Source organism: Halictus rubicundus, chromosome 7 (genome assembly GCF_050948215.1).
Source record: "Halictus rubicundus isolate RS-2024b chromosome 7, iyHalRubi1_principal, whole genome shotgun sequence".
NCBI classification, from domain to species: Eukaryota; Metazoa; Arthropoda; class Insecta; order Hymenoptera; family Halictidae; genus Halictus; species Halictus rubicundus.
Window position 1 is genome coordinate 573958 of NC_135155.1, and position 18696 is coordinate 592653.

General features: G+C 40.8%; 1 protein-coding gene across 3 annotated transcripts in view; it reads right to left on the minus strand.

Moving 5' to 3' along the window:
• LOC143355910 (unconventional myosin-XVIIIa) overlaps window positions 1-18696 on the minus strand; it is a 378931-nt gene that overhangs the window by 103420 nt on the left and 256815 nt on the right. For all 3 annotated transcript variants that reach the window (XM_076791094.1, XM_076791093.1, XM_076791095.1), the window contains 2 exons: window positions 14493-14636; window positions 9251-9340 (listed from right to left, as the gene is read on the minus strand). In XM_076791094.1, coding sequence (XP_076647209.1) covers window positions 9251-9340; window positions 14493-14636 — 234 coding nt within the window. The remainder of the gene's footprint in view (window positions 1-9250; window positions 9341-14492; window positions 14637-18696) is intronic.

Consider the following 18696-nt stretch of genomic DNA (forward strand, 5'->3'; position numbering starts at 1 on the left):
GGTAGATCATTGTTGACGAAGGGGGCGGCGAGTTGTTTTCGATACGAGTTCCTCGCCGTCTCCCGTTAGCTCAGGGAGGTCACCGTGGTGGAGTTAGTGAGTATACCCCCCCCCCCCCCAGGGAGGACAGGGAATCCGTAATGCGATTAGGATCACGTAAAAAAAAGGTCTGGTCCGAAAGAAAAAAAAACTATATACGATTGCTTTTTTATTGGTCAGTAAGAACCTGAATATTGAAAATGAACCTTTTTTTTTATTTAATGCAATTAGAATCTCAAAGTAGAGATTATTTTGCCATACATTATTTTCCTATACATTATACATTATTATAAACTGTACAATTTTCTCAGATATTTAGCTCACAGGCATTCAGAAACGAGTAGGTTATTTTACATCCTTCAACCGTAGGTCTGGATAGGAGAACATTGCATGAGAGCGGAAGAAAAAGATGCAGTTTCCGTAGTTGTCTGATAAACTCCAACCTCCGTTCATCAAACGTGGGACACTGCCATAGCACGTGGTCGATATCCTGACTGTCATAACCGCACTGACATTGTGGATCGTTTACTATGCCAATTCGAGCAAGAGAGCTGGCAAGATTGTAGTGTCCTGATCTGCATCTGTTTATCGTTGTGACAATCTCACGTTGGAGATTTGTGTGACTGTACCACGGTTTAGATTTTCGGTTGTGGAAGTATGTGAAGTAGTTCACACCTTTAGATAAACCTTCTTTCTCTATGATGTCAAATGTGTTTTGTGTTGCCGCTGATTTAACCGATTCTCTTAGATCTGAGAAGGGAATTTTGACGGAGAATGAGGCTATCGTGTTGGTTGCTGTTTTAGCTAATGTGTCTGCACTCTCGTTACCCAGAATCCCAATATGAGATGGTACCCAGTAGAATTTAATTTTACTATCGTTTGTGGTTTCGGATGCGAAGTTGAAAACGTTTTTTCTTATTTCAAAGATATAGGGATTCGTTTTTGTGCTTATATTAGTTTGTTTCAACGAGAGTAGTGCACTAAGAGAATCCGTAAAAATGAGAAAATTCTGATTGGGATGATTCAAAGCTATTTTGACTGCGTCGTTCAAGGCTGTTGTTGGAATTTATTTCATAAACAGAACAAAATGAATCTGTTATTTCTTTAGAAGGAAGGATCGTTTGAATCGGCTTTTGATATACATTGTATCTGCAGTTAATATACATTGTATGTTGTCCCCGGCATGGGACCCTCGATCCTCTGATGTTCATATTGAACTGTTGCTCCTCTGTTTCGTTTTCTTGTTTCATTCGCGACGTTTCTCTCAAACCGTAAAGACGTGTCTGACGACGTGCTATTAGAGAATCTATTGAAATATAATCTCTATTCCGTATGCTATAAAAGAGTGTGCCTTCATTATATATACACCCATATCCCATTAGCTGTAGATTCCGCAGTGAAAATTGATGCGTTTTTATTTATACTTCTTACGACGGTAATATTTAAGTCATTACAAATACATGAACTTCCCACAGAAACTGAATCCTTTGACTTACTACCGTCTGTGTAAATAGACAAGGATTTTTCTTCTTTAATTAGATTTTCAATTAATAGGTTGGGATTATCAGCATACAGAAGAGATGAGCCAAACTCCGTGTCAACATAAATATTGCTAATAAAAGTGTAATATTCTCGAACATCGTTATAGTGGTTGCTGGTGCAGAAAATATGACTGATAGAGTTTTTTGTGTCTTTTATGCATTGATATATTAGCCTGTTACTATTTTTACGTTTGCTGTACTTGTTATCCATAATATTCCAGATCCGTGAAACAGTTGCATATACAACCGTGTTTTGGTTTGAATGGACTTTGTAAAGGTAATTCATACATAGGAATCGAGCACGTTCTTGTAAAAATTGAAGTTTTTATTCCGATATAAGAATATTGGTGGGTGTGCTAATTCTGTACCCAAGAGCAAGTCGTATTGCCGCGAATTGAATTTTCTCTAGCTTTCGTATTTGGTTTTGTTGGGTGGGAAAATATACAAAGCAGCCATAATCTAGTATTGAACGAACAAAACTTTTGTAAAGTATTATTAAGGTTTCTGGATCTGATCCCCACCACGTACCCCGAAGAAATTTTATTATGTTAATAACTCTTGCGCATTTTTTCTGTAATTGATCAATTTGATTTATAAATGACATTTTGTAGTCGAAGATTATCCCCAAGAAGCGTACACATTCACTTGATTTGATTGTAGTATTCTTGATCTTTATTTCTGTTTGACCTGGGTGGATGTTGAGTCTGTTGAAATGTATAAACACGGTTTTATGAGGAGAGAGTTCTAATCCTAAATTACGTAAGTTGATGTCAATATGCGAAATTGCTTTTTCTAATAGTCTTTTACTATTGCTGACTGAGGATCTGTTGCAATAAATTGCTATATCATCTGCAAATTGAGATACTATGACGCTCTTGGGTAAGTTATCAGCAATGTTAGAAATGTATATATTGTATAAAAGTGGACTGAGGACTCCGCCTTGAGGAACACCCTTAAAAACTTTTCTAGCCTGGTCGCCTGTGAGATCTGTATATATTATCCTTTCAAAAGTTATGGATTTAACAAATTTAATAATATTTAATGGACAGCCAATCATTGCCAATTTTTGTAAAAGAATGTTTGTATTGACGTTATCAAATGCACTGCTGACGTCTAGAAATGTGGCTAAAAGATTCTTTTTATTGTTAACGGATTCTTCAATGCTCAGGGTAATGTTGGTCAAATTGTCTGCAGTGGATTGTCCTTGGCGAAATCCCGTTTGAGATTTGGGAAGAATGTTATTCCGCTCAACCCACCAATCCAATCTATGCTTTACCATTGATTCGAAAAGCTTGCATAAGCAGGAAGTCAAAGATATAGGTCTAACACCTTTGCCATCGGATTTTCTTATAAAATGAATACATGATTCTTTCCATTGTGCTGGAAAGCTGGCTGTAGAAAACATTTCGTTATATATGTCGAGAAGAATTAATTTGTATTTGATTGGTAGCTTCTGAAGGATTTCATAATCTAAACCGTCTGTGCCTGGAGCTGAACGAGTTTTTCTTTTTCTGAGAGCAGTGTTGAATTCAGCAAAGTCAAATTCAGAGTTCAGAAATTGGTTGTCCTTACAAGTGGGAAGTCTGTCTGGATCATCAGGGACCCATGATGGACTAATTTTGTCTAGAGCTTCCCTAATTTTGGTTTCGGACTGGTGATTTTCAGGAGTGTGACAAGGTGTTACTTTAATCCATTTGTTCTTTAAAATTTTACTGCGGTTCCAAACATATTTTTTGCTGGTGTGGAAATTGATGATGCTTTTAGCAAAGTCTCGAAAATTGTCTTTCTTCTTTTTTTTTGAAAGTTTTCCTGGCCATAGCCGAAAATTTTTTATATTCTATGTAATCATTACAACTTTTAGTGAATTGCCATTTTTTAAAGGCAGCTTTTCTAAGCCTTTTAACCTTGTCGCATTCCGAATCCCACCATGGTACCGGATTTCGATGAACTTTGTCATCGACAATTCTTTTTTTTTTGGAGTGTTTGTTGTTATAGCTTTTGTTAGTATATTTGTAAATATAGTATATTTTGCACTTGCTGATGCAAGGTCATACTCTGTTGCTAACAATCGATCGTAATTTTCTTCTAAGTAAATACATACTTCGTCCCAATTTGTCCTTAATGATTTCAATCTAAAGGATTTCTTGTGATAAATACTTTTTTTAATGGATAATGTTATAAATAAAGGGTAGTGATCAGAGCCCCAAGTTTCGTCATTTACTTCTACATTAATCTTATAAGCTATGTTTGCTGATGAGAATATAAGATCTAAATTGGACTTAATATCATTATGAAATTGAACATAGGTAATAGTTTTTGTATTATGAAGAAATAAATCAGATTTATTATAACTATTAAGAAGTCTTTCGCCATTAGTATTGCAACGAGACACGTACGGCTCGTTGCCGTATAGTTTCCGACCAGGCCCGCGCCAATCAGCGACGAGACCCAGCCGCGCGCCAATCCGCGAATCCGGCCCGGGCGCGGACCAATCGACGTGTGCCGAAGATTCGCGAACGAGCACACGAGGTCCGCGCTCGGGCTATAAACATCGCGGCGAAACCACCCGAGAGCGGAGTTGGTCTGGAGCAGCTCTCGGGCGAACACCCGAGCCCAGGTCCTCTCGCAGCCGGGCAGAATCGTGCGAGCCTCGGTATACTACCGGACGAACACGCCGAAGCGCCGGGATCGGCCGAGGCATACGTGGGTCTACGTCCCATACGCCAAAACCGAGACCGCGGGCAAGGTTCTGGGAGGCAGTCGATCGACGGCCTGCCCTTTTCAGAGCACCGTCGTTTCGACACTTCGGACCGTCATCCCCACTTCTCGGACCCGTCCCGCATCCCGCGTTCCTAACCGGAGATTCCGCGTCGCGCTCCAGGAGTCTAGTCTCCAACCGACCGCAGCAGCGTGTGGAGCTCGCCTCACGGTGTACCACCGGGGACGCGCGACCGCGCCGGTTTCGAGTCGTAAGCACGAGGTTTACGTCTGCGCCTACGAACTCGAGTCGCGGCCGCACGGGGACGACGAACGGAGCGTTCCGCGGATCCCGCGAATCCTCTCCGCGCCCCGCGCGCCCAGTTGACGTAGGAAAACGTCGCCGATTCACCACCACGAGCTGGACCGCGGCCATCTCCGATCACCTCGCCGAGGCGACCGAGCCAACGGGAATCGTGAGGATTCGGGCCCGCGCCGAGAACACCCGATCGCCGCGCCGTACCTCTCTCGCACACCGACACTAAGCGAGCCCGGCTCGCCCCGCGTTCTCCGCGTCACCGTACCGCGCACCGTACCGAGAACTACTCCGTTTTCTGCCGCCGTCCACCGACGGACGGCGCCCGCCGCGGCACTCCGGACCATCGATACCGGTACCAGTACCGGAGATACCGACGCTCCGCGTACAGATTAGGTTAAGCTCGCGTTACTAGGAAATAATTGCGTTAGATTTAGGTATTCTTTCGATTCGCGTCATTACCAGGCGCCCACGCTCACGATATCTTTTGTTTTTTTTGTAACCAGACCGGCCGAGAGACAGGCTCCCGCCGTGAACCCGTCGCCGGACCAACGGGGAATCCGGACGACCGGAATTAAGAATAAAAGTACTATTTCTTTTCACGTTAATTGAGCGTTCCTCATTTAGTCACCTTGTCCTCCCTCCCCAACGAACCCTGGCCGCTGAGCCAATCCGGGGAGGGCTCGCACGCCTCGCAGCGCTTCCCGCAACGAGGCGTGTACCGTTACAGTATCATTGTTTTTGCAATTCCAACTAATATGGTGCGCGTTAAAGTCGCCCATCAATATTGCATATTGACTTTTATCTACCTGGGTGAATATTTCATGCCACTGAGATTGTGAGAGTGTTGAATGTGGAGCTCTATAACATACAAATATGTCTGTAGCGGGGATTATATTAGTAATTCTTATACCAGTTAGTTCTACAGATTGATCAGGACACACCAAATTTTGAAGTTCAATGAAAGCTAAATTGTTACGAATCAGGATAAGAATACCACCCCCTCTGGAGTGCAGACGATCTTTCCTGAAGGTCTTGAACCCGGCAAAGTGAAAATTTCTGTCCGAATGTGTTATTTCTGACAGCCAAGATTCCACACATATAAAGATGTCCAAATTGATGAGGATATTGGAAAGTTCTTCTTTTCTTCTTAAGATGCTTCTCGGAATCCAAAACGTTATCTTCAAATCATTATGATGAGAGTTGAGTTTAATTGTATGTTCTTCTTATTACAGGTGATAAACGTAATTTTATAATTTATCAGATGAACGAGATTGGTCAGAGTCCTGTTCAGAGTCAGACATACTTTGTAATAGTAGTTTCTTTTTGATCCTTGTGCATCTTGATTTTAGGCTTCGATCCTCGATATGTGGTTGAACTATGTCGATCATATCGATTAAGCCATTTATGTATGTCTTTACTAGCGAGTTTGGATGTCCTCGAGACTTTATCAGAAACATTTTGAATTGGGTGTAGTTCAGAACAAAAAGGTCAGGAGAATGGTCCAAGATGTCTTTAATTGGCGAAAGAATTTCATCTAAGTCCTTGGTACCGTTTTCTAAGGTGTCTCTCCCTGTCGTTTTTGTTTTTTTCGTGAGCGGTTTCTTGAATTTGTCGGTATTCGTCGTTGGAAGGGGAGGGAGTGTGGGTGTGCTTCTTTCGTCAGAAGGTTGGACTGCATTTTCGTTAATCTTGGGAAACTGGTCTTCATAAAGGCCCTCAGATGGCACGGATGAAGAAACAGGTCTTTTAATACCTTTTTTCTGGTTACTTATGTCCTGTGTACTTGAGAGAACACCCGGTGTATTGCAATTATTGTCTTCATTGACAGTACGCGTCGGTTCAATAGACGTTGGCCTTTCCTGGAATTGTTTTGGGCATGACTTTGCCACATGCCCATTCTGTTTACATAAGAAGCAGCACGTTGAGTCCGTGCTCATGTATATCCAGTATGATGAATTGTCGTAGGTTATTTACAACGAGTTAGGAAGAAGATGCTCATCTTCTTCTTTGATATAGATTTGACGACGAAATGAAAGAATATGTGATCGACCAGGTCTGTTTAATCCAGCTCTAACATAATTCATTTGGGAAGCTAACCTTATCTCTTTGCTTTTTAACATGTCAACTAAAAGTTCGTGTGGTATGATCGGACTTACATTTGAGATGACAACTCTATAATCTTTTTCCATTAAAGGTCTAATCGTTAAAAGATGGTTCTTAATTTGTACTGATTTATTTATTAGGTTTTCTACTAATGATCTACTGGATAGAAAAGCACAAACTCCACCTCCTGAGATTTTTGGCATAAACTTGACGTTACTTATATCCATTATGTTTTCTAATCCATCTCCATAGTCGTCATTGGTAATGCCTTCGATTGAGTCCATTATTATTGCCTGGTCCTTATTTGGTTGTATACTGTGTGATGTTACTTTAGCGTAGGTTTGCATTACGGATGTTTGCGTTGCACTTAGGTTTTCGGTATTGTTATGACCCCTGTTGTCAGAAGCCATGATACCGACTTGAATTTTTCAGACTGCGATTGCAGTCCGAAACTTAAGATTGATACCTCTGAAGAAACTACGAGGGTCATTCAATAAGCAAAGAGACAAATTCTATAATTTTAAAACTATTCAATGAATGTGTACAATCTTTTCAGGGGTGTTAGTTGGCAACCTTGGGATATGCTCTGATCAGCTGTTTCATCATTTTATGTCAACATAACCTCAAAATTTTCAATTCACCATGGCAAGTCCACTAGAAGATTGGGGTAATGCCCAGTTGGACTCCGACCGATTGGACACGTCCCGATTGGACTGTCCCGATTGGACGGGTTCCTTTTGGACTCCGTGCCGATTGAACTCGTACCGTTTGGACGCCGTGGCGGTTGGATTCGTGACGTTTCCTAACCCTAACCCTAACCCTAACCCTAACCCTAACCCTAACCCTAACCACAAAAATAAAAATTCAGATCCAAATTTAACAGATTCCAAATCATATTTAACCATATATTTCACAATATAATATCACCATATGTAGACTTCGAAAAGCAATGATTATAATATTTACGGCGTCGAAACGCCATGAATGCAACCGCTACGGCGTCCAAACGGCACGAGTCGAATCGGCACGGCGTCCAAAAGGAACGCGTCCAATCGGGACAGTCCAATCGGGACGTGTCCAATCGGTCGGAGTCCAAGTGGGACACCCCCAGAAGATTGCACCTTAGAAGAGCAGCGCTCAGTCATTAGATTTTTAGTCGCAGAAGGTGTAAAACCAAGTGAAATTTTTTCTAGAATGTTGATACAGTACGGTAAAAGTTGTATGAACCGTGCGAATTTTTACAAGTGGGTTGATCGGTTTAAAAGTGGCCGAACAAGTGTAGGTGATGAACCCCGATGTGGACGTCCAGTGGAAGTTTCTGGTCCCTCGTTGGAATCGAGGATTGACGGACTTATTCGTGATAACAGAAGAATTACTGTTGAAATGATAGCTGAGGAAGTTCAAGTTAGACCAGCTATCAGGAGCAAACGCCGTGGACTCTTGTCAAAAGGAGTCATTCTTCAGCACGATAACGCCCGCCCTCATACAGCCCAGCTGACCCGTGATAAGTTTCAAGAATTGGGTTGGGAGGTCTTACCTCATCCTGCCTACAGTCCCGACCTCGCCCCATCTGATTTTTACCTGTTTGGACCACTCAAAGACGCCCTACGTGGAAAAAGATTTGCTAACAATGAGGAAGTTAAGGAAGCGGTGCTAAAGTGGCTTCAGGGTAAATCGAAAGAATTCTTAGCCAAGGGAATTAGGAAGCTGCAAGAAAGATGGGACAAGTGCATAACTGTGGGGGGTGATTATGTTGAAAAATAGCCTTAATTTTGAAAGATTGAAATAAACCGTTTTTGAGCTATAGCCATTTGTCTCTTTACTTATTGAATGACCCTCGTATTTCACTCTATAGACACTTGTAAACACTCGCGGTCTAAAGCTTGTGTACTCTGATAGCACAACACGAAACACGTCTGCTCGCTACGATGTCTCGTACAGAACTCCGAAAATGAACCTGAAACTGAAACTTGGAGAATTGCTGACACTGGTAGTGCTTGTTCGCAAAACGCAGGGAACCTCCAAGTGTTCAAGTTTTACTTTGAGCCACTGTATCTATAATCCAAACCTTAATCTATCGATCATTGTAATTTCAGATTCCACGCTGGCGCATCGCCGCCCACACACGGACGCTTAGATATACGCACGATTCATTGTAGTAGTGGCAACAGCAACAGTTTTTCTACTAAATGTATACGAACAAGTTGTTCAAAATGACCTTGACAACATATTCCAAGGTCATTGAGATCAGGGAGGTCGCCTCTATTCTACATAATTACCATACCGTTTATATCGTTACATAATTTATATCTTTTGGAAAAAGAATATATGCAGAAGTATCAATAACCATACGATGGAGTAACTTTATCTTGAAGCGAACAGTATGTATTTTGATAGAATACTTAATAACAAAAATTTCATTTACAACTATGAAATTTTCGCTTGCACATTTGGCAAGTAGACTTCAGACTGTATACATTTACTGTTTACTCATTACTAATTCAAGAATTTAAAAAGTAAAGGATAAAAAAGTATCATTTGATTAGCGTACCTTAGTTTCCAGTATGTCATTGTCGTGTTTCAAGTGATTGCGTTCTAGTTCCAATCTCTCGACCTTCGCTTTGAGAATCTCGAGCTCCTCCTGGTCAGGAAGATTATTAATTACGAATGGAAGGTTATAGCCGGCTAAAGGTGGGATGCCCTAGGCGCGTCACGACGCTGCGTTTTGCGATTTATAGTCCATTTGTCACACGTTCGCGTTCGTAAGATGCGATTTGGCATGTCTTTCCTTTTTTTTCACATGAGAAAATTTCGCAAAAGTAAAATCAGAAAGGGCTGCCGAAGGGCCGAGGGAAAGCTGAGTCGGGATTGCTACCGTCTAGCCCCCGTCAGCTCGCTGGTGCCGTTGGGAAGTGCCAGCTAGGCTTCCTTGTAAATTAGTGAACTTTCGTGGTGGCTCGTGTAGCGTTTTGTGGGTCCGCGTTCGCGTCGCGACACGACGACATTGCGCTACCGGGATAAATGCGAATCCGGTCGGACAACAGAGCTCGCGTGATCATCCTTGGACGGTCGTACGTTGCGAGATAAACGCGGAATCGCGGATTTGCGGGGGCCGCGTTGTCGTCAATTTATGAGAATCGAAAAGCGCTAACTTGGAGACGTCTTCACGGTGGGACGCCGCGACCGTCCCGCATCCTTCGTTCCGACGCGTTCTGACTACAACGGTCAGGAGAAAAATAAGAAAAACCCGCTCGCCGCCGGGTTCGACGCGAAAAAGTTTTATACGGGAGGAAAATCGCGGGCGTGCCGAACATCTGCCGCGTACGGAATTGTAAACCGCAATCGGCTGTAACGATCGACAGACTTTATTGTGTGAACCCCTCCCGCCGCATAGAACGCCCCATACTATTCCATGTAGAATTGTGTGCCCGATCGCGAACTATCCAGGACTTTGCGTGGTTCTCGTCGACTCGGCTTCATGGATTCTTTGTTTGAATCCCGAACAGTAAGTGCACCGACTGATCGACCCCTATTCATCGGGGTTACCCTGAGATCGTCGACAACTCATTTCACCGACACTGTTTTCATCGACACGATTTGACCGACATTAACTTTCGTGGACAGTATGTTTTCATCGACATGGTCAGATAGCCGACAAATATTTTCATCTACACGGTTTGACCGACACTATGTTTTCATTGACACTATATCATGTGTACTTTATCGACAGCCACAATTTCAAATCTGACCCAGACCTATTCTTATTATTTTTTCGATTCCATATTCTAGATCTAGATAATGGCCTAAAAAATATACAAAAATATGACATCCCCTTTTCCATAGCAGACCACCGAGCGTAGACAGTGTTTTTCAAGTTGAACCCTTACTTTCCCGGTAGTGAAGGCGCGTCGCCCCCCAAGCCCACACCCTGTATGAGGATTATAAGTTAAACATTTTTTGAGCCAAGACTTATGTAATTTGAAATGCAGCGGATTATATCAGTGGACCGAATGAACTTAATTCTGTCGCTAAATATAGACTGTCGATGAAAACATTTGTTGACGATTTGACCGTGTCAATGAAAACATAGTGTCGGTCAAACCGTGTAGATGAAAATATTTGTCGGCTATCTGACCATGTCGATGAAAACATACTGTCCACGAAAGTTAATGTCGGTCAAATCGTGTCGATGAAAACAGTGTCGGTGAAATGAGTTGTCGACGATCTCAGGGTAACCCATTCATCGGCAGGCTTGGAAAATATCAATATCCCTTGTAGTAGATATGCATGTTATTAATTAAGTTGTAAAATATATTAGCCGGCGGAAAAATCCGCTATTCTCGAAGAGTCTAGTACACACGGCTGGGGGCTCGAAACTAACCCGAAGAAAGTGTTTTCAAGATGCAATGAGTTCGGTGGTGGTCGCGTACCTAGGGAACCTACCAGTGTCCTGTGTTGTTTCTGAAGGTTTATGACACGCTAATAACCTTTACTGAGTTGAAAACTAGACGCTACAAGCGCACACGTTCACAATTTCCAGAGGCCTGACTCCGGTGCTAATTACAAGGAGACTAAAAATGTCGCATGTACTGAACTCCTCAAAAATAGCGGTTCAGCCGATCGTGTCGTAAACTCCATTCAATACTTCATGGACAGGGCGCTCTTTGACAAATCCTAAGTAATAGTTTTCCGTTGATAGGCTGGTTTTCCAAAACACAAATTACCACTCGAACGCTAACAGAGTATCACCCATCCACCTGGTAGGAGCAATTTGTCCTTTGGTGAAATGGGATATTTTACTCTCCCAGATGTAGGTTTATTTACATTATTGCCAACAAGGCACAAAACAAAATCCACTTATTCTTTATTGAATCGAAAAAATTCTCTAAATGTTTTTCTATCATTCAGTAAATGGTTTTCTATTAATATGTTGCATTTTTCTTCACTTCTAAGTGATTCTTCTTTCTCTACATACAACCTCTTCGCTGAATAGTTAACGACGTATTAAAGAACGGAAGAGAAAAGAGAAGGGACCTATGACCTACGACCACCATAAAAATACGTTCGGACACACGAGTCCAGACGCATGGCGAACAGACGTAGACGCTTGCTATCGCTTCTAATGAAGTTTAACGAATGGAGTATAAGAGACCCGAGGATCGCAAAACGCACCATCGTAACGCGCCTAGAAAATTCCACCTTAAGATGGTAAAAAATGCCCTTGAACCAAAGTGTATAGTCGGTGGTCAAAATGGCCCTTGTACCAAATTTAAAGGCTAACGGACCATTCGATAGAGAATCAAGAAAAATTATATTGTGTAAAATTTTAACCCTATATCACGACTGGGGCGGTTGGTATAGGGTAAAAAGGGAAAGATTGGTTTTTTATCCTATTTTTCCTTTTTAGTCGTTTGCAAAAATTTTGAAAAACATCTAACACATGTGAAATACCCAAATGTATACCGTAATTAATTCAAATTTTTAAGCAGAACATTTCGGTTGTAAAAGATCAAAAACTTCAAAGAATATCGAGAAAATGTAGATTTCGCATTGAAGTTTAAGTACGGTATCATGTATAGTAAGCTTTTAAAGTAATAACTGGGTGCGGACCACGACCAAAAAGCACGCAGTACAGGACTCTCTCTCTCTCTCAATAGTTTGCTATACGGGGTATAGGGGAATATTTTTCCAAGAAATGAAGTACCCCTACCAATTGTTCTCGATACGTGGACAGTAGACCTATATGTTTGCATTGTACCTCTCTCAATAGTTCATAACGAAGTTTTTTCGCGTATAGACGTAGTGGAGATTGGGCAAGACAACGATATTAATAAAAAATAGTTATAAATATGTTATTTATTGCATAAGCAGAATGAAGTTACATAGTTGCAACATTGTACGCATTTATTTATTAATAAAAGTGTTATTATTTTTAGTAGATACAGATCAACCAATATATTATATAAATAATGCACCAGATAATGATATAAATTACATATATTCATCTTTCAACATATTAAACATGTAATTAATTAACAATTTAAATAAAGCATGTACATACCAAAGAAAATATACGTATCATTTTTTTATATGTCTTGAATGAACTCCAGTGAAAAAGGGTTATACGTTGCCTAGACTTCTAAGTTAATCGACGTCGAAATATCCCTACTACCGCCACCGCCGAGGAATGTGAACATAACACGGGTCTGGTATATCAGTGTGAGACCAGGACACCGCTACTAATCCAATAAGAAAACTTCTTTATTTTTCATTAATTTTTTGTGGGACTTTCACCAACATATTCGTGGCGTTTTTCTAATGAAAATGATACCAAATATGATATAATTCCGATGGTATTTATTTGTGTAGTGAACGATGAAAGTTACTTCCCATTACAATTGCATTAATAGAAAATTAGTGTATGATCAGAATTATATCGCGTTTGGTATCATTTTCCGTAGAAAAATTCCATGAATATGTTGGTTAAAGTCTCATAAAAAAAATAATTAATAATAAGAAAGTTTAGTTTTTCATTTAAAGGCCTGAGCTCACGCTGGTCTTTAATTTTTCACGAAAGTTTCGATTCTCCGCGTCTTTTTCTTTCCCATACGCTGTCTTTCTGGTAGCCGTAGGGACCCCTCAGCTACCTGCTTCCTTCACCAACGTCTCGTTCGTGCAGCGCGCATCTTCGCTGCGCAGCGATGCCTCGTGGATGTGGATAGACAGCATAAGCCGCGCATGGGTGAGCTATGGCAGGACGTACGAGGGGAGAAACGGAGGCAAGATGCACCGCTGCGCAGCGAAAGTGCGCGTTGCACGAAAGAGACGTTGGTGGTCGAAGCCTTTTGCCTGCGGCAGGTATACGTGCCCATCACTGCTCTATACTGATACTGTAAAAATATAAATGATGTCGCCCTTAAACTTCAATGCCAAATTTGCATTTTTCCAATGTTCTTTGCAATTTCTGATTTTTAACAACCAGAATGTTCTACTTAAAAATCTGAATTAATTACATTATATGTATCTGGGTATTGGACATCTGTTGGATTTTTTTTTTAGCATTTCTGCATATGACTAAATGGGGAAAATAAGCCAAAAACTAATCTTTTCCGTTTTACTCCATATCTACCGTCCCGGTCGAGATATAGGGTTAAAATTTTACGCAATATGGTTCTTCTTGATGACCTATTGAATGAGCTGTTAGCCTTTAAATTTGATCCAAGGGCATTTTTTACTATCTTATCCGGCTATACCCTTTCTTTTTTATTCTGTTCAGCTTCGTACAGGCTGTAAAGAAACTAATGATCATACATTCTGGAGGTGAATATACACTTTCAAATCGATGGACATTTATAAAAGAAACATGTCGCAAAATTGTTTATAACAAAGAAAATTGTTGTGAAATATGTTTCTTACATCAATACCTTCTACTCATTGAAAAGAGAAAAAGGGACGGTCGACGCTAAGGCCGTATCAGGTACCAAGACACTTTAAGTTTCGATTTCTCAATAGCTCTGTAACTATATGTTTGCGACATTTGGTTCCGTTCAAACTTTTTCTCTTCTCGATGAGTAGAAGGTATTGATGTAAGAACAAATTTTCAAGAAAAATTTTCATTATTATAAACAATCTTGCGACAAGTTTGTTTTACAAATGTCTACCGACCCTGAGGTGCGGATTCATCCCTAGAATTGATGACTATTACTTCTTTACACCCTATACTTGCTTATAATTTCTTTACGTGTTAATTAGTAATGGGTTAAGTATAAAAATAAACACAGTCGAATTCTTACCGTCTTTTCCTTTAGCTGATCTTCTGTTCGGTGAACGTTCAATAAAGGTGCAACTTTTACGTATAATCTCCACCATGGCCATTCTCGAACAGACATCCATTTCCTAACGTTTCTCTGTATGCATCTAACCGCAAGATCTTGTAACTGAAAAAATGCATCGTGTTTATCAAGTTTGCAAGCAATAAGAAATGATCTACCGATAAACACGAAATGTTAAATCCTTGTTTTACATTTGCAGGGAACACCATTTTTTCTCGGAAAAAATACACATAAACACGTAGAATATACATTCGTACGCATTATTTTTCTATCGAAAATGTGTACACGTGGACCTAACCCAGTCCACCGTGTTTACTATATTATATACGCTCCTGGACACGAGAGACTACACCCTATTAGCATTTATGGTTGGTCAACGGTTGGGAGTTACTTAGGATATGGTTAGTGGTTTTGTTTACAAATCCCCAACATCGGGCCTACGACGAAAAATCATGTCAGTTTGCCAACAGCAGTTATTATAGTTGGTTAATTAATGTGAAATTTACGACGATAATACTACATTGGCCCAACGAAAATCTGCCAACATTTAAATGTTTTCTTACAGACGTCAGAAATGTTGCTACAACTAAAAACTTGTTAGTTATTATATTCCAAATTGATTTTTTGTTTTCTTATTTATGGAGATATACTCTCAATTTGTTACTGTCGCGCAATAGTTGGCCCACTAAAGTTCTATTGTGTGCTGCAGTCTTGGAATTTATTTATTTCTTTAATTGTTTCATTTTCCAAGGGGAAGGCACGGGCAGTGCTCACGCAGTATAACAAAACCCTTTTGGGTTTCTTCAGAATGGGCCTTCGTTTTTTAGATATTTTGACATAAATTTTTGACGTATGAAATAGCCTATATCATAGCATCTATTCTCAAGACAGATCTGTATGTCCAGTGGTAGCGTATCGACTTACTACGCAGGCGGTCCGGGTTCAAGTCCGACGTGAGTATGAATATTTTTTTCATTTTTTTCCAATTTTTACCGTAGAAATACATTGTTTATATATTATTTATGCTATGCTATAAAAACAACGGTAAAAGAAAAGATTAAAATAACATGTTGGCGGGCCCAGCTGGCCGTACGTATTTTAGTGATGTTGGCCCTACGTCGGCCCACCTGCATAAACGGCTACATTTGTAACGGTTAGTCAACCAATACTACAACGAAGGCCCAACAGAATGGCAACCATAAATGCTACTAGAACAGTTATGTATGTTTCATATTACTATTATACTTACTTACAATGAATCACAGCAATATTATTCAAATAAAAGGTTAATTATTCAAATTAAAAGGTTGCTCCTCACCGATTTTGATAAAATTTAAATATGTTGTAAAACTGAATATTCTGAACAACTTTTTCCTATAGATATAACCACATCTCAGTCTTAATTTATGAGATATTCACGAAAAACTGCAGCTACTATGTACTGCATTGATTCTTGCCTATACGTGCACGTCCAAGCGTGCGTATGTGTTGTATACCCGATAACCCTAGGCCTTAGATAAACGCCAACGCATCACGATAATCAAACAATAGACACGTCGGCCAGAACACTTGAATCATTACGACCGAACAAACCCTTTAGACTTTGTCTCTTCCAAGTCATCCCTTTCCACAACAAACCTTTTCCACTCCCTTCCACATGTGGGTGTCGGGTGTAATGATCGAGGCCGTGTTCGCAGGTATACGTCTTTATTGGTCGGTGGACCGTCGTTCGCGATGGATCGAGTGTCGATCGCATACCTTTGACTGACCACCTCTCCCTCGCGTCAGTCAATTGTTTAACAGATGGCGACCGCCCCCGGAGCCGATCTTCACGTGTTTCTTTGCGGCTTTCCGAGGACGGTCGCCGCCGCGTTTACAGTGTTTATTGGCGGTTCGTCGGCGTGCTCTTTGCACGGGCCGCCACACACATTTTCCTCTCAAAAACTACTGTATACAGGGTGATCCACGCAATTGTTTTAAGTCATAACTCCGTTATTATTGCATTTACGAAAAAGTGATAAAGGAGAAAGATAAATGGTTCGAAGAGCACTACATCTGTAGGCCTTTACATTTTTTTTTAGATGCAGCAGTGCATGTGCAATTAACAATTGCATCATTTCTTTAAATAGAAATGCATATTTTTTTGCACAGATCGATTCTTCCGTTCATTCTACGTAAAAAATGATTAGGGTACCATGGCAAAAAAATTATTAGATCTCGAGATATTTTCAAAAAATGTCTTTATTGAAGAAGATACTCAAACACTTCATGACTATGTTGTAAACGTAAACGCCCCTTCGACATTGTTATCATAACAGAAACCGATTTGTATGAGTAAGCATTTCATCATTCAGTAGCAATTCACGTATCGTAACTCGAGTACGAAAACTAAGATTTTCAAAAAGTGTAGCTGTATTTCACTAAATACAAGAAAATGTATTTTACTAATACGTAAAACGTGTCGTAACGTTTCTTACGTTATCAGAAATGTTTAGAATGTAATGGAGAAGCGTTTGAGCATCTTCTTCAATAAAGACATTTTTTGAAAATATCTCGAGATCTAATAATTTTTTTGCCATGGTACCCTAATCATTTTTTACGTAGAATGAACGGAAGAATCGATATGTGCAAAAAAATATGCATTTCTATTTAAAGAAATGATGCAATTGTTAATTGCACATGCACTGCTGCATCTAAAAAAAATTTAAAGGCCTACAGATGTAGTGCTCTTCGAACCATTTATCTTTCTCCTTTATCATTTTTTCGTAAATGCAATAATAACGGAGTTATGACTTAAAACAATTGCGTGGATCACCCTGTATATATATGTCGTATCGCGAACATTGTGACGCTTCATTTTGTCGAGATGTCGAGTTGTCGAGTTACTCTGATAGATTCACTCTGCGGAGACACTCTTGATCGCTCGAGAGCTAAACCAAATCTGCCGCCCCATCGAGGGCCATCGAGGGCTTTGCCTCCCATTTTCCCCACTCCGCAGAGTGACTGCGTCCACGTGTAGGCATTACAAAGAAGCCGATTTTGTTTGTCGCGGCCGCTCAAACGTTTCGGCCGCGCCTAATGGAAACCGATCCCAACTGTCGCGGCCGATCAAACGTCTCGGCCGCGCTACAATGTAAGTACACGCGCGAGCACTCGGCAACCGACTCCGGCAGCTTCCAACGGCAAATGCTCAACCCAATAAACACGCTTAACCTCTTGCACTACGCCGAAACTCTGAAAAAGCCGTGCCAAACTTGGTCGCCGGAATGATCGCGGACGGAGCCGAGCGGCGCAGCTCAAGTGGCATAATTTGAAACACGACACCTTACGACTGACAATGTGTTACATAGTCCCGCTCGTATTTACTTCACGCGATGGAGCTCTTTGGAAATTCAAATGAACCTGGATACTTGGCCCGAGATTAAGACCACGAATTTGGCTCGTGATATTCATGTTTGGCCCAAAATTTTCATCACGAGTCAGACTCGTGAAAGTAGTGCAAGGGGTAACAATAGGGTGCTATATGTACAACACATTACAGCGAGTTCCATCGTCGACCGATTTTGTACCGGCTTTGGTAGTTTCTAAACGCAGGGTTCCTTCCGCTCATAAAACCCAACCGTCCTTTATACTCTCTTCTCTCTCTTCCTTTTTTCCTGTTCTCTCATTACAACCGTATTCCTACAAAACTTCAGCCCATCCTTGACATAGACGAAAACCAGACATCCACGCCAGCGACCATCCCTTGTTTCATCACTAACTTTCACTTTTCCTCTCCTACAACTCTCCTACCCTAGGGTCTTTCCTCCTACTATTCCTACTATTCTTAGATCAGAATTCGTTCTCACTTCGAGCTGTAAACATCGAGAGTCCGCTAGTACGAAAACGTTGACGAGTGGTCGTACCATGATGATACATACAAGCGCCACGGACGTGTACGTATAGGAAAAATTCAATGTAGTGGTAGCTGCAGTTTTTCGCGTATATCTCAGAAACTAAGGTTGAGCGGTGGTTACATGTGTAGGAAAAAGTTGATCAGAATGTTGAGTTTTACAACATATTTAAATTTTATCAAAATCGATGAGCAGGAACCATTTATGCATAATTACCCAAATCAATTTTTATTATTTAAACATATGTTTAAACATATGTTTTTAATACTTAA